This window comes from Ischnura elegans, chromosome 9 (genome assembly GCF_921293095.1).
Source record: "Ischnura elegans chromosome 9, ioIscEleg1.1, whole genome shotgun sequence".
In the NCBI taxonomy this organism is placed as follows: Eukaryota; Metazoa; Arthropoda; class Insecta; order Odonata; family Coenagrionidae; genus Ischnura; species Ischnura elegans.
Genome location: NC_060254.1, coordinates 70,615,513 through 70,631,704, shown reverse-complemented (window position 1 = coordinate 70,631,704; position 16,192 = coordinate 70,615,513). Strand labels below are relative to the sequence as shown.

The following is a 16,192-nucleotide window of genomic DNA, read 5'->3' as shown; positions in this document are numbered from 1 at the left end:
AGATATCGTGAGATTTGGATAGTAATGAAAATATCACAAAGGCTGTCCCACATATAACCCCGACGAACGTTCGTGAGTGCTCTATTAAAACATGTCAGAGAGGGAATGGAAATTTTCCACCACGCAGCGAAAAAGAATTATGAACGAAACACCTGTCCAAACATCGTTAGGAAAGGCCTGGAGACGATGGCTAGCCGTACGGAAAATTAGGATGAGAAAAAAAGACTAAAAATAAAGTCCCAATCCGCTTTTAATGGAGTAGCAGCTTCCTGGAGCGTAGCGAAATTCTCACGTACGTCTCATGCAACAATGAAGGACCGCGAAAACTCTCATCTTTACTCGACCGCATCACCCACATCCGAGCGACCCACGACTCTTCGCCAGACGAGAAGAAACACCGCTACTTTCCAAGAAACTGAGTCACGAATCTCCCGTCAGTGATAACGGAGAATACGAAAATAATAATAGGTCACAGCAACAGAAAAAAACACTGGATACATGTCTTTTCAAATCCTTAGCTAGTGATCCTGCGAGGATAGACATCACAAATAGAATTTAAGACCCGCGCCATCTGTCAAAGAAAAGGTCACGAGCACAAAATAAACCCTCCGAAACAGTTTTCAAAATTCTGTGAAATATTCTTTCATGCATCACGGGGATAGGGGATTGAAATCGAAAAAAGCGTTCGAAACGTAGGTCGGTATAAAATTTTATAATCTTAGAAAATTGCGAGTGCACATTTCAACATAGCAAAATTCCACTCCAGGACAAAAACCAGCGTCAGAAAATGTCAACTAACAATTGCGAGGTCGAAAAAACAGATAATAGAGAACTCTTTCGATGCTGGTTTAAACCCTTTTTTTCGGCGGGGTTCGAATTGATAGAATTAGATTCCTTGAACTGGCTAGCATAGTCTCTCCGATTTTATTTTGGGTCCTCTCAAGCGCTGATAACAATGCATTCATCAGTTAAGAGGTGAAAAGATTTCCCTCCATCGTATCACACGGGTCTCCGAGTTAATATTAAGGAACACTTACACCATTATCATCAAGAGTCATCATTGAAGATGGACTTTACGCGGCTCTCCACTCCACACTATTATCAACTATCTTTTAACGCCTACTTAATTGATAATTGCTTTCCGGGTAAATACCGCGTTGTAGCAACGGGACCCAGAGACGAGAGCTGGAATTCTCCCGAATCTGTCGTCCACCAAAATGAGTCAACGCCCGAAACCCGAAAAGTAATTATCAATCTAATTACCGTGGAAGCCTCCGTACTACCTACATGATAGTTCTGCCATACATCAAGGGCGTACCCAGGATAAAAAATAGGGGGGAAGCCCTGGTTGTTCAAGTTGTACGTAAGATTTAAGCATGGATAAGGTGAATGAAATCAACATTTTAAGGAAACTGTAACAGCTCTTTATTATTTTTTAAAAATATTTCCTTGAAAAAATATTATTTTCCTTAAAGACATTTTTGATTCTAGGGGGGCAGCCGCCCCCCTAGAATCAAAAATGTCTTTCTTCTGCCCCTCGCTGGGTACACCCATGCTATTCATCCTTCATAACCTGCTCTGTGTATCTCATTCGAGGCCTATACCCCTGGCTCTCATCCCTTCCACCTGTCCTTCTACGATAATGTTAATGAGACCATTAATAATGTTGATTTCATAAAAATAAAATTGCACCGGATCCCAACATAGGCATTTCCAAAGCACCCGACCACCAACAGGGTGCATGTAAATGGTGTAGACAAACAGGGTAAAATGAAATCCGGGCGAGTAAAAACAAAGTCTTGCTGCTTTTTGGGTTTGGAGGATTTACGGACCAACGAGTCAATGAGGCAGGATTCACAAAGCCGAATCCATGATTCCAAACTAAAACTACGCTGATCTGCATATTTAAATCATGATCACGCTTCGAAGGTTGAAATTAATCGACACTCGAAAGTCATCGCATAATTCCAACCACTTCGAACGATACCGATTCTCCCGTTGTCTGCTCCAGATCTTGAAAATAAATTTCAATAATATTTTGCGGAGTGGCAACTTTCGAAAGACTGCAGGCTACCATTAGGCCATTACCATTTTTTCGCCACACACGACCTCGATATATATACTTCGCGACTTATCGTGAAGCCTTCTTGAAAAAACTAAGGCACCAAGTAGGCTGACGACGGAAAGTCTTCAGACACAATTTTTTAGTAGTACATCCTTTACTCCTTTATTCACTATAGAAACTGACTCGTCATTTTTTTACGTTCCTCTCTCCACATTCAAGCTAACGCGTTGCAGCCTCTACTCCTACCCAACCTAACCTCGATGAATTCATAGACTACGCCCGGGCGCGCCCGAAGTACCCACGCCCCAGTAAAAAATGCCACGGCTCCCGTGGGCGTATGTATTACGGTTCGGTTGAGAGGACGTCCAGAAGAAAGAAAACTGAGGTCATTCGCAGCTACTCGTACCTGAAGAACAGGGAAAGATGACTTTGATATAAATGATAGAAACATCAAAACCTGAGGTAATTATTGGTTCGTTTAGCATCGAAGAAATCGTAAGCGGCATCGCTGGAGCCGGTTTTTGGTAGCGGACGGTTTCGGACAGGTGATTGGCAATTCGGGCCAATTTGCGCTATTGAGGGCAGGGTGTGATGCGATGTGTTAAGAAAAAAAAGTAGACGTGGACTGGCATTCTGGAAAGAGATGACAAGTGACCCGCATCTTTTGCACACATACAAACGAAAAAAAACTCAATAAGAGCTACCCACCCACCGGGCGACAGGCGGTGGTTACCGGGCTTTTGCAGAAAAGGATCTCCCGCATCCAACAATACACGAAACAGAGCCCTTGGAACCAGATTGCCTGTGAGTCAACGAGATCTAACAAACAAATGCGAATGACGTTATCGTAGTAATGTCGGTGAAGAATATTCGCCCCTTACAAATTCTACTTCACCTGAGACGGGCAAATGAAGTTGCCGACGAAAGTGAACGTGAAACCTGAGGTCGCGACAAGCTATTAAACCGTATCGCCTACAATCGTGACAAAAAAAACAATCACTCAGGCAAGAAAAATCCACCTTTCCCCGTACGGATTTGCGAGGAGCAAGTAACAGGTAACAGTAAAAGTGACGCATCTCCTTCAAGGACGCCTGAGGTAGGTACGCTGCCACTCCCAAACTGAAAACGGCTTCCACACGATTTGCGGCGAACATAAATCTAGAAACGTAATAAGAAAAACAACTCACCGCCGGGCTGTCGCTGAGAACCGACGCAAGTCGCGACGACCAGGAGCAATCCAAGAGATATGAGGTCCTTCGTAATCATGATGCTATCCTTTGGTCACCCGTAGAATACCTGTTGGACGGAGGTTGAGTCAGAAGACAACCAAGGAGTCACTATACTGTCGACACACCGCTTCAAACGAACACTAACCCAAGACTCGTTCCTCCAACCGGCCAGCGGAGCAGCAACAGAATTTTCTTTCCGGGAGGGGCGACGGAGGGAGGGGCGTGGAACGCATCGGGCGCCACCTGTGCGACGGAAACCGACACTACTCGCTCCCCTCACCAGCCTCCAGTGACATCAACGCCCGAGTGAGTAATCCCGCTCTTTTCCGGCAAACCCGAAGACTGAACGAATTATTCACGACTTCATCCCCGCGTGACTCATTCGTCTTCGAGACCAACGTTCCGAGGAGAGAAAATATCTCATGGTGATACATGCTTTAAATAGCTTTCGAGGAAATCGCTCACTTATCTAGGATTTCTCTGATGAGGGAGATCCAGGGACGGATTTAGTATGTGGGTGGCCCGGGGCAAGGGTATACCCATGAACATACGTATGTTCATGGGTATACCCATAGAGATCCCTCTATGGGTATGGGAGTCCATGGAGGACCTCTATGGGTATACCCAGGATCAAAACTGGAGGGGGGCAAGCCGTAGTCGTTCAAGTTCACAGAAAAGGTTGAGGAAACCAAAATTTAAAAAAATTATAACAGCGCTTTACTACTTAGTTTTTAAAATTATTTGTTGAAAAAATTATTTTTTAATTATATTACATGTTTTATATTAACATCACTTTTCTTGGAGATAAAAAAAATACTTTCGTTTTGAACTAAATTTACTTTTGCTTCCAGGGGGGGGGCAGCCGCCCCCAGCTGCCCCTCGCTGGGTTCGCCTATGGCCCAGGGCCTATTTTAGTGGGAGGCCAGGAGGTACCACTGGTTGCGTTCAGGGCTACATCAACCCCTATTGGAAATATTTAATTCCGTTAAATTGAAAAGTGAGAAGTTTCAATTGAATATACATATGTAAATTCAATTGCATATGAGGAAATTCATTTGAATATGAGGAAATCAAATTGAATTTCCATATATTCAATTGCAATTTGTCAATTTTCAATTGAACGGAATCGGATATTTCCAATAGGGAACAACGGCAACGGATAAAGTGTTTTTTATCAGCAGCATTAAATCAACTTCAATGTTGACGACTAAATATGTTCACAAAAAAACCAGCTTCACTTTGAATCCCCTCAGATGGTGGTTTTCTGTTTTCCGATTTTGTGAAATTTACTTCTATATTGGTGGAAAGATCATGCTTAGTGGGTGATCCAGGGTCTGAGCCTCCTCTTTGATCCAGCCCTGGTGAGATCATGGGACAAATTTTGAAAATTAACGATCACTCATCAATAATTTCTTCCGCCCCAAACGGCAGGGCATGTTAAAGCAGTCAGCATTAAATTGGCAAAAAAGAGAAGGCAAAACTTTGCAGGAAATTACAAAAACAGTACATAAATACATTTGTCTTTAAATCGAAACTTGAAGCTTGAACGCGGTGAACACTTGGTGATTTCCACAACTTATTTTAAAAATTAATACCAGTTTCGGCTGTCAAGCCACTATCAGGTACATAAATATCAAATCTACAAATCAAAATTAAATTACATAAATACCATATCTTTGGTATTTATAAATGTGATAGTGGCTTGACTGCCAAAACCAGTGAAAATTTTTTACAAGAGATTGTGATAGTCAGCAAATATTTTCATTGCTTACACCTATGTTATTACTTATATATACCCTCGGAGACATATTTGCCATTATAAAATAAGTTTTTTCCAATGTTAGAACGGAAGTTTCCACGGTGATGGTTTGATCTCTGTATATTCCTCAGCTTTTCTTCTGTTGGCTAGTGGACAACAGTTTCACTGGATATCCTGCCAGCATCTTCAGGTCTTCACCCTACACCTGCTCAAGACGTAGGCAGGGTAGCCAGTGTAACTGTTGTTCACAAGCCAACTGACGTGGAAGAAAACCTAAGAAAATACAGAGATCAAGTTTTCCCATTATATATAAATTGCTAAACATGCAGTGAGAAAATTTTCAAACCATATTATCATAAGAATTAAATTAATCTTTCTAATGAGGAAAAACAAAGTGTTTATGTTTTCCACTACTAATATGGCAAATGGGAAGTCATGACTTATATATGTACAGAAAGATTGAAAGGAGGGGAAGATTTACTCAGTGGAGATCACTAGCAAGGGAAAGAAAACCTCTCTCAGATGAATGAAAGGGGGCCAATGCCATAAAGAAGAAATGCCAACAAAAGAAAAAGGAATGGAAGAGAGAGGAATTTTGCAAGGATTTCTGCCATTTTGTTAAGTTTACCTCAGTCAGTAAAATAAATAAGGTTGGCATCAAAAGGGGAGTCCCATACAAAACTAAAGAGGATTAGGATGCATCACACCATCATATTTAGCAGTTTACAAAAATTGACTTGTCCCGGACAAATCAGGGTTTCTGCAATCTTAAACATAGCAGACTCCATAGGTGGATTTAGGGGGTGGGCACGGGGGCACGCACCCCCCCCCCCCCAGATACTTAAAAAATATGCAAAATTATTAATACGCTATCATTACGTTTGTTTTGTTTTGTGTATTACACAGCCTCAATCATTTGATTTCATATCAAAATAAAATGAATATTTCTCGCAGATATTGTTGTGTTGTTTTTAATATCAAATATGAGAAGACCTTTTAGAAACTAAAAAAACATTAATCCTTAAGCTGTGGGAAACGTACATATATATATATATATATATGAGTGTACAGATGACTGTTGGAAATATGTACAAGAAAGTTTGACCATCTCCTCTGACCTGCCCTCCCAAGTTCATATCTTTATTGTTCAGTCTTTCTTTCACCAATGCAAGGGCAGATTTCCAGGATTCTTTTCTCAAGAGGGGGTGGGAGTGTGAGGGGGGAGGACACAAAGGTCTGACAAGCAAACAGTCCTCTTATATTTGGGGTTAAGAGCAACATACAACAATTAAAGATACATTTTATTTTAATATAAAAGTTATCAATATGAAATTATTAATTTAAGTTATATATACAATAAAGACAGTTTTCTTTAATGTTTCCTTGAGGCTATATTTTCTATTATCAACTCGTGATCAATAGCGGATAAATCAGTGTGGATTATTTTCATCTTTGCCTGGCATGCTCTCTTTCGCCTCAATGATTTTCTGCTTTCACGTCATACCATCTTGGTTCGCTACATTCTTTTTTTTACCAGAGATATAACTTTTTATACCTGAATTGCCGTGCAAAAGAAAAGTATTTTAAGTACCCTCTAAATTTAACTCTATTACCGATTACACAAAAAAAATGAACGTAATGATAAAAGGGACTGTATTAAAGATCTAGTTAATGTTTGAAGTGTCTGGGGGGCATGAGACCCCTCCCCCCTGCCATTCTTTACAGAAAAAAGTCACTATGTAGTTTCCTAGCCAAATTTTCCTGCATAGAGTTGAAGACTTGCATTCTAAATAAGTACAGCAGTTGAAGGGTTAAAAGAGGCTGTAAGCAGCATTTTCAAAATGAGTGACGCATCTTAAGTGCAAAATGCATTTAGTTCTGTCTTTAATCACATTATTATAAAATACAATTCTGATGATCTATCATCAGAATAATGAAAATAGAATTTTTCAAGGTCAATACATTAGCAAGCTAATCATAAACATAGCAACACAATAACACATGGCCAAAAAGTGATGGATATTCCATGAGGTGCTCACACAAAATAAATCTAAACTAAGATTCAAGTTCCGGCAAAGGGGAAAACACAGCCTTTAAACATTGGTAAAAAAAACTTATCTCAGGTATGCACCCCTTTAGAGTGAGTTGACTCCATAGACATGAGATTTCATTCACACAAAAAATGCAAAAGCTATAATCAAATGAATGATTACTCACTAAGCTATGTTTTCATTGAGGCACAACATGTTAACCTGTCCAAATTATATCCAAATGGGACCTGGTCAGACCAAGTCATCAACTTGGCATAGCAGTACACTCAAGAATATTTAAGAACAGTGATTATAACACAATAACTGTTTTGATATACATCGAAAATAGAGTCACCACATGACCAGTTACTGAAGCATTACAAGCAGTTCTCATCAGCTGTTTAGTCTTCCTCTCTCAGTATAAAATGGAATACATGTAAAATACATACATGGAGGCAATATTTTATGGCAATTACATTATTATGCTATGCTGGTTAACAGCAAATTAAGAAAAGAATGGCCAATAAAACATATAAACAATAGAAATACCTTTTCTGACTCCATTTTCTTGAATTTGGCGAACTTGGAGGATAATAAAAGGCCTTTTCAAATTGCCTTGATGACACTTGTAGATCAAGCCCGAGTTAAATTTAAAATTGAGGAGTTTCACAAGGCTTACGATAATTTGTGCAAGAGACATTAGTTTTTTTCTGAGCTAGCCTTCCTTCCACTTCAGAGAGTTTAGTTTCTTACCTAAGTTTTGAAGTTAACATCATAGTTAACAATTAATAAAATTACATAAAAATCACTTCACTTTACAAGAGATTCCTCCTATAAACAAATTAAAACATACAAAAAATATAAATGAAGACAAACACTGAAGTCCTTCTCACACTTCCTATTAATTAGAGACAAAGAGCCTTTAATAAAAATCCATTTCATTATGCAGGCTGACTCTCCTCAAAGTCAGAATCTTCTACTTCCTCTTGAGTTCCATTTGTGTAGGAAAAACTTTGCTCTGGTTTTCGGCAAACTAGGAATACACTGTCATACTCGTATTTTAACAATGAGTATGGATTCTGAGCATATGTTGTCTTCACTCCGGTTTCTTCTTTCTGACAGGAAAGAATAATATGTACATTAAAATAATCAAATGCAAAATCATAAACATAAACATAATTAATTCAAATAACCCCAGGCATAGTATACTAGCTACAAGAGCTTTAAGAAGCCCTTAAGTGGCCTATTTGGATCTGACAGATTCGGGGTGAAGCTCTGGGCTCAGACAGGTCAGTTACTTAACTAATTCTAACATCTGGATAGCCTCCAGGAAAAAAATGTACGGCAGTTTCATGGCCTGAATACCTGACCTGGTAAGAAGCCCATGGACGTTAGAACATGAATTTAGTTACACTTCCCCCAACACTGAAAGAGAGCATATTTCATAACATCAATAGCAAAAGAATCAAACAAGTAAATTACCTCTATTATGAAACCGATGCCAAGAATAACCTCCTTCACTAATTCATAGCTAGGTTCAATGGATTCTTCTCCCAGCATATCAGCAAAATGATAGAGTAAAGGTCCTAGGTTGATCCATATACCACCTATATGAGAATTAGAAAAAAACAGTAAAGCCTATTGGAACAATGAATAACTCTTTTAATTCAATAGAGGCAGTCATAGGCTTTCTATGACCCAGCACAAATGACAAGAGTAAATGTATTAGACTCTATATTTTTATTCCACAACTATTAGAACACAATTACTAAAAGAACATACCAAAAATATTGTACACATGCTGATACAGTATACCTTGCTATTTTTCTAGCGTTACATCATTTTTTCCTTTATCTGAAAATGATAATTATTCATGGCAATTTCAAAAATATCAATAAGACTAAGGTAACATTGCCCAATACTATTAAAAACTTTCCAGATTGAATAATAAGGAAAGCAAAAAAATTGATGAACCATAGGAAATGGTGTATTTATTACTAAAAGAACAAGTTTGGGTGAAAATATGAATAAGGTGTAGATATTAAAGCAAATTCCAATACTGTACTTTTACGTACATATGTATTGAGTATATTTTCTGATCCAGCTCCGAGAAAATAGCACTAATCAATAGAACTTTAAATTTCAAACAAGTTACTCACCTGGTTTAATAATTTTGTAAATGGTTTCAATGAAAGCTACAATATTATTGGCACAATCAATGAAGAAACATGTTGCCACACAGTCCCAGTAATCGTTTTCAGTGTAAATCTGCAAGGATAAAAATTGAATGAATGCTACAGAGATATTTAAAATGTATATATATATAAAATGAAAAGAGGTCATTAGTGGCACGAAAAAAAGAAGAAAGGCCCTTTAGAATTTTTTATCATCCAAATTCCATCTATTTCCTTATCAGATTTATTTGTCAAACAGCATCAAATGATGTACGCCATAACATTTAATATGACTTGTTTTACTCTCACATTTCGTACGGAATAATCCTTTGGGGATTATTTTCTAGTGCAAGTGTCTTCAACTTAAGGTCTCCGGGCCACATGCAGCCTGCCGGCTGATTTCTTACGGCCCCTAGAGACTAAAGAAAATATTGCATAGCGAACCAAATATCAACACACTTGTCAATAATAAACAATGTCAAAAATCACATTGATTGATTAAACTTTTAACCAATAAAGATTATTACACATTGAAATGATATTTTTTTAAATTTTATTGATGTGGTGGTAAAGTGACATGGAGCATTGTGGCCCTCCGGACGATGTGAAATCGATTTTTGGCCCTTGTATTAAAAATGGTTGAAGACCCCTGCTCTAGTGCCATGAAATTTTTCAATATTCAAAAGAAGACTGAGCGAATCATTTTGTCAGCCAATTCCTGCAGCTGAACATACCCCTATTCAACAAGCTATATATTACCTATACTCTGCTCATACATTACGTTAGCCATTCTCCATTCCAAAATTAGCCTGAGTAATTATGACCTAAACTCAGATGTTCAGCACAAAAAAACTAGAAAATATATAAACAGCACCAACCATTCTTGTGAACTACATAATTTGCAATATAGCCACAACATACAGGGCTGCAAATGTACAACAAACTGCCAATCCATATAAAACATAACTTTGCTGACAAAATCAAAGTATTTTGTCTCAAAATTTGACTACATTGTTAGTGATTTTTTTCTCATAATCACTTGTGGATATGTATCTTGATTTATATAAAGAAATGTTTTAAAATGTATCTTATATTTTTTCAAAGTAATTTTTGGTCAATTTCCAGTGTATATTATGTTTCGCACCACATCAGTAGGGTTTTCCATTACTAGTAAAAATTACCTAAAAATGGTACTGAATATGTTGTTAGGAGTCTCAGTATCACGTTGGGAGTCTCGTTACAAAAAACATGGCATATTCTTTTAATCAGTTGCGTGTGCATGGAATTTTTCTTTTTTTTAGCAAGTAATTGGACCTAATTCTAAAAAATCTCCCCAACCACTGTAACTGGTGAATGCAAAAAAAATACCTCCCACTTATGACCAGTTTTATCAGAAAGAATTTATCATGGTTTAACCTTCCTTTTGTTAATGGTGGCAGATCCTGATCAAAGGGCTAGGAACAATAATGTTTTAGGTTAATAAAGGTCAATATTTCTCCTTCCAGCAAGATAGAAACAGCCACAGTCATTTTCTACACTTACTTATCATCTCAAGTGGCTACAATGTTTACATGGCCAGTTAGTTGTAAATGGCATTCCCCAGGTTAAAATGGATGACCAGGGTACATATATGATTGTAGTTTATAGGCACCAAGAATGGTCTGCAACTAAACACCATTGCACACATTTTCTCCCCAGTTCCATTAATTTTCAGGTGATATTACAGTAATCAACAAAACCAGAGGATAGAATAAAAAGTCACTAAAGAGCATACAATCCATACCTCAAGGAAATCACCAGCTGCCATTGAGAAATGGGCATGTGGAGGTAGGCAAGATGGATTGACATCAGGAAACCTTACACCACGAGTCTGATCTGCACTGTTGAGACAGTTGACTGACTGGTGGACCCAGGGGTGAACCTGGAGTGTATTAGGACCTTCACATCTAAAAATACAGAGATGAATTTGATGATGAAAAAATATAGTGTCCTTATGTACTTTACAGAAATTCACCCAGTCTATCGTTAGTGAATAGAATAAAACACAAAATAAAGTTTTATAAGATAAAAAAGAGGGAGTACACTTCAAATAGAATTATGTATAATATAGACATGTAACTCAATGTATAAAATAATTCAGATGGAATATGAGTTTCCTAACTATGAAAATACTTTGTTGGCAAAGAAAAGAAAATGGCATGGTATCTGGTAGAGCCATGCAACCAACAGAGGGTTAAAGTTAATGTGGAAATGTGCAACTACCAACCATTTCAATAGCAAATATCTATCTCACTTGATCTGCTCTAGGATGAAGATGCTTTGAAAGGCACATAAGTACATGTTTGGCAGTTACAAAATAGCCTAAGGTGCAGAAAATGACAACCTAAGAAAAACACTCACCTGTTCAGAATGAAATTGGATCCAAAAAGCATAAATAAGCTGAATTCATTTCCTTGGCACATAAACCCTCGACTTGCAATTTCATATGCTAGTCTTCCCAGTCCAGCACCAGGTACCAAAACCCTATGCTCTTGTTTTGAGCTGAAAAATAAGAAAATACAATTTTTAGATTTGAATTATGGAAAAGTATTTAAAGCTATTAAAATATGTATATTCAACTCATATACTGCATAATAATAAACCTAATGCATAATATTGAAGTAAAGTGATGCAGCAGTTCTAATGAGAAGTCATCACCATTAGTCCATTATTAAGGGGCCACTTTCCGCACCATGCAAAAAAATACAGATAGTAAACCTATTCATGGAATTTCCAAGCACTTGAATGCCTCTAACAATCTTTTCTTCAGGAACTGTTGGGATTTATATAATGAATTCCTAAGATTTTTTTATGAAATGGGGCGAGTAATTACTTCCTAAGAAACATTTTAACTCATCAACAATGTAGTGCATTATTCCCACATAAGTGATGAGATTAATCTGGTTTATTTTTCCCTACAACAATCCTGCAATCATTATGGAAATACCAACAGCTTAGAGTAGGAGATTCAATGCATGTACTCAGGGTCGGATCCAGGATTTTGTTCTTGGGGGGGGGGGGGGGGCAGGGGGTACAAGGATACCTCGTTATACAAAACAAACACCATGATGTTGATGCGCAGTTTTCCGCGGCGTTGTCTAGATGATGTCTCCATGTTCCTGGGCTTCACCGCGTGGATTTTTCTTTATGACGACAGTTTCTCCGGTATTCCAACCGGCGTCTTCAGGTCCAAGATCGACCTGAAGACGCCGGTTGGAATACCGGAGAAACTGTCGTCATAAAGAAAAATCCACGCGGTGAAGCCCAGGAACATGGAGACATCAAACACCATGATAATGGGACCGTATTAAAAATATTACGTATTTTTTAAAGGGTCTTGAGGGGGAGGACGTGCCCCCCTGCCACCCCCAAGATCCGCCTATGCAAGTACTCCACTTTCTAAACCCCATTCAGGAATCTGACCAATTGATGGTTTGACTCGCATTAGCCAAATAGAGCACCACTCAGAGCAAAATTTAGAGCAGATTGAAGGGAACGTGAGTCGAAGGAGCGATCCATCTTTCTGAAAATCTTGCTATCGTCCGCGTATTGTAGAACATTGCAGCCAGGAGGACTTATGCCATTAGTAATGTTATTGATGAAGAGTGCAAACAGGAGGGGACCGAGGACACTTCCCTGCAGCACACCAGATTTAACTGATAAGTAAGAGGATGATGTGCCGTCAATCAATAAACGTTGATAACGTGAGCTGAGGAAGCTGCGGATCAGAGATAGATACTTTGAATGTATATTGTAACGGTGTTTAAGTTTATGCATGAGTGATGTGTGGTTACCGGTGACGAAGAAGTCTACGCAACAAACATCGAGCTGTGAGTTAGACTCAAAAGAGTTGGTAATATGGAGGTGTAGTACCACAACGTTAGAGAGACACAACCCACCGAGAAGGAAGCCATTCTGATGGGTTTCCTTCCTGCCGGATCCATGCATCCATCATATTAATTACTGATTGCTTTAATAAACTACACTATGTACAGCTACAGCCAGAAAAAGGTTATTTGACCAAGGATATTCTTTACCATTAATAAGGTGTCCACCAAATTTTATTACCTTTTAGAGCACCACTCAGAGACAAAATTTAGTGCAGATTGAAGGGAATGTGAGCTGTGGGGGGGGGGGGCGATCCATCTTTCTGAAAATCTTGTATTGTCCGCTATTGTAGAACATTGCAGCCAGGAGGACTTATGCCATCAGTAATGTTATTGATGAAGAGTGCAAACAGGAGGAGACCGAGGACACTTCCCTGCAGCACACCAGATTTAACTGATAAGTAAGAGGATGAGGTGCCATCAATCAATAAACGATCATCCATCATCATCGACCTTCATCCAAGAAATTATTTTAAATATGTATTCCAGGGTTGCATCGCACTTCATTTCTGAATCTCCACCCTTTTGAGGCAGTGGAATTATCTCCTTAGCATGACTGCTCGATTGAGCCCCAAGAGACCATTCTGTCACCTCTTTACGGAGCATTTTTGCAGGGCATTCGTTACGAAGTGTCTCGTGGATAATCACACACTCTCAGCACCAATCTTTTTCAACCCTTCCTAGTAGGGACTCTGCATTATCTCAGACTCCAAGGGTAGTTGGGCTCCCTTCTTTCCAGGTTTATAACCCTACCAGTGGCATCGGATCTTGGCTTTGCATACCCCTAACCGTCATAAAAGGGGGAGAGCAAAGAGCCCGATATTTTTGGCATTCCTTCACATGTGTAGTAAAATCTCAGACGGATATTTTTGGCTTTCGTTGGCCTGGTCAAAAAACGTACCGCTGAATATTTCTGGCATTAGTAGTGAAAGAGTGTAAAAATGCAAAACCAATAAAAGCTGCATGTTGGCCCTGAGCACTTACCTTGAGGCTGAGTTTTTCACCTCGACTCAAACACATGTAAGACTCATGAATAAAACTCTCCAAATTGTCATATTCCAGAGCATCATCAATGGTATCACCGAAAAAATATGACTGTCACAACTTCATTTTTGAGTTATTCTCCATTGAGTTCTCTATGTTATGATCAGATACCTAATTGAGCATCTAATGTCTAAGAAAAATTGATAGAATGGCTGAAGCACAAAACCCATGATGTCCAAGAAGGTGATCTGATCACTCAAACACAGATGAACTACCAGGAACATCTTGATGATATCTACATATGTTTGATCTCTCCCACAGCAAGAAGGAAAGGAACTATGTGCAGAATGAAGATAAACCTTAAGGAAGGGACTACTCTGATTTCAAGGGAGGATAAGGTTACTGAATGACCACTCAACAGCAGAGAGCCCTCATACAAAAGGAAAGATAAAGCAGCTGTGGACATGTAAATACATAGACAGCGACAATATGAAGACAAAGAATGGTGTTAAGGAAGAAGAGAATGATGAGGAGATGAAGGGGCATCAAAAGAAGACAAGCAGCATATAATTCCTAGCCATAGTAACAAATGGCCCGGACGGAACTTATATCCATGGATTTTATGGCATATCGAATCAATACATTTGTTGGAATGTCAACTCCATCTTAATAAATAAAACCAAATAGGGGCCAAGGGGCTTGAACTTATGAATGCTGTGAAGAGCCTAAAAGACTTGGACGCTGTGGCGTCTTATCAAGAGTTAATTCTCAAATTATGATTTAGCAATGGAGGATGTTTCGATTGACAATGGTTTTTCGTAATGAACTACAAAAACTGCCTAACTCTTCATAAACAGACAATTTTTCGCTAAGAGCAGCATGAACTTACCGTACGGATTCTGGATAGTATTTTTCAAGTTCATCAATGATAGGCTGATAGCAAGCCTGCCGCTCTAATTTTCCTTCTTCACTCCAGTCACGGACAAACTGCTTCAAAGTAGCTTGTACTTTCTCCATGTCCGCAGGGCTTGGCTGGGCTGATGGTGAACTGACAGCCAATTTCTACAAGAGAATTGTCAATGCGATGAGTTTTCCGCGGTAAATGTCAAAATTCAAGCACACAAACAAATGTTAAGCAGAAAAACGTACTGAGTCCACAAGATGCGAGTTTTCAAATATCGTGGAGACATCCTTAGTGATTTTCTTGATTATCTTATCATTGTTTTCTACGCATGTTTTCAAATTAGCTAAGTGCTCACTGTATCTTGCCAGCAGACCCCTGTGCCTGTGAGGTAGTTTGGCCAGAAATCTTTCTGTTCGAGCGATTCTATCCAAAGAATGGGCTCTGAAATGGAAACATTTAAAATTATATATCAATTGCACTGCCAATACCATAAGATATTTTGTGATTCAAGATTTTAGAGTTATCATATGTTGATGAAGAGAACAGCCTCTACTTTCCCCAACATATAATGCATAATAAAATGTAGCTGGTACTAACTTGTAATGCTTGAAAGCTCGAACAATTCTGAGGAAGTGCTCTCTTTCTTCTTTTTCGTCCTGGGTGCTATCCATTTCCTGAGCAAACAGGATTCCGCTTCAGCGCCTTAAGCTATTAATCGTTCGATGACCTTAAAACATTAATGTGACAGATAAGAATACCAACGAGGTACTAGTTTACGGCTACACTCATTACAATTTGTAGCGGTTCCCACCATTCCTCCGAAAGTTCGAGTTTAGTTACGCTACTGTCTGGGATACTTCATATTTCGGTCAACAGATGCCACTACCTCCGTAACTTCTGGCTCAATAGCAAACATCATTGGCTGGAGGGTTTTCCCCAATAACCAATGAGAGGCGATGTCGTGATGTCGGAGGAAGAAAATAAACATGACAAGGATTTTGATTTTTATGGTTTTACCTGTTTGGTTTATAATTATGTGAATGGGAAACTGTTGGAAACCTTTCCCTAGAAATTTTCACTGTAACCTCATAGTTTCAGAAATTCAGAGAGCTTTGTTAAGG

The 16,192-nt window shown here is 38.7% G+C and overlaps 2 protein-coding genes across 2 annotated transcripts in view; both read right to left on the bottom strand.

The window, feature by feature from the left end:
* Window positions 1-3,481, bottom strand: part of LOC124165323 (probable chitinase 2) — a 56,752-nt gene extending 53,271 nt beyond the window's left edge. The window contains exon 1 of the mRNA XM_046542681.1: window positions 3,253-3,481. Within this exon, the coding sequence (XP_046398637.1) occupies window positions 3,253-3,331 (79 nt within the window). The 5' untranslated portion in view covers window positions 3,332-3,481. The remainder of the gene's footprint in view (window positions 1-3,252) is intronic.
* A 3,427-nt stretch (window positions 3,482-6,908) lies between these two features.
* LOC124165605 (carnosine N-methyltransferase) lies at window positions 6,909-15,915 on the bottom strand. The gene is made up of 8 exons (XM_046543067.1): window positions 15,669-15,915; window positions 15,317-15,512; window positions 15,057-15,229; window positions 11,658-11,798; window positions 11,041-11,203; window positions 9,243-9,351; window positions 8,566-8,690; window positions 6,909-8,198 (listed from the first exon to the last, which is right to left on the bottom strand). The coding sequence occupies exons 1-8, from the start codon at window positions 15,740-15,742 to the stop codon at window positions 8,025-8,027; spliced, it is 1,155 nt and encodes a 384-aa protein (XP_046399023.1). The 5' UTR covers window positions 15,743-15,915; the 3' UTR covers window positions 6,909-8,024.
* Between the last annotated feature and the right edge of the window lie 277 nt (window positions 15,916-16,192).

What these genes read in the sequence shown, in the direction of transcription:
- LOC124165605 (XM_046543067.1), bottom strand. Translation starts at nt 15,742, where the DNA reads ATGGATAGCACCCAGGACGAAAAAGAAGAAAGAGAGCACTTCCTCAGA. An exon ending in CGAGCTTTCAAGCATTACAA is followed by an intron (nt 15,513 to 15,668) that starts GTTAGTACCAGC and finishes TTTCCATTTCAG; the next exon opens with AGCCCATTCTTTGGATAGAA. An exon ending in TTACAAAATTATTAAACCAG is followed by an intron (nt 8,691 to 9,242) that starts GTGAGTAACTTG and finishes ATTCTCATATAG; the next exon opens with GTGGTATATGGATCAACCTA.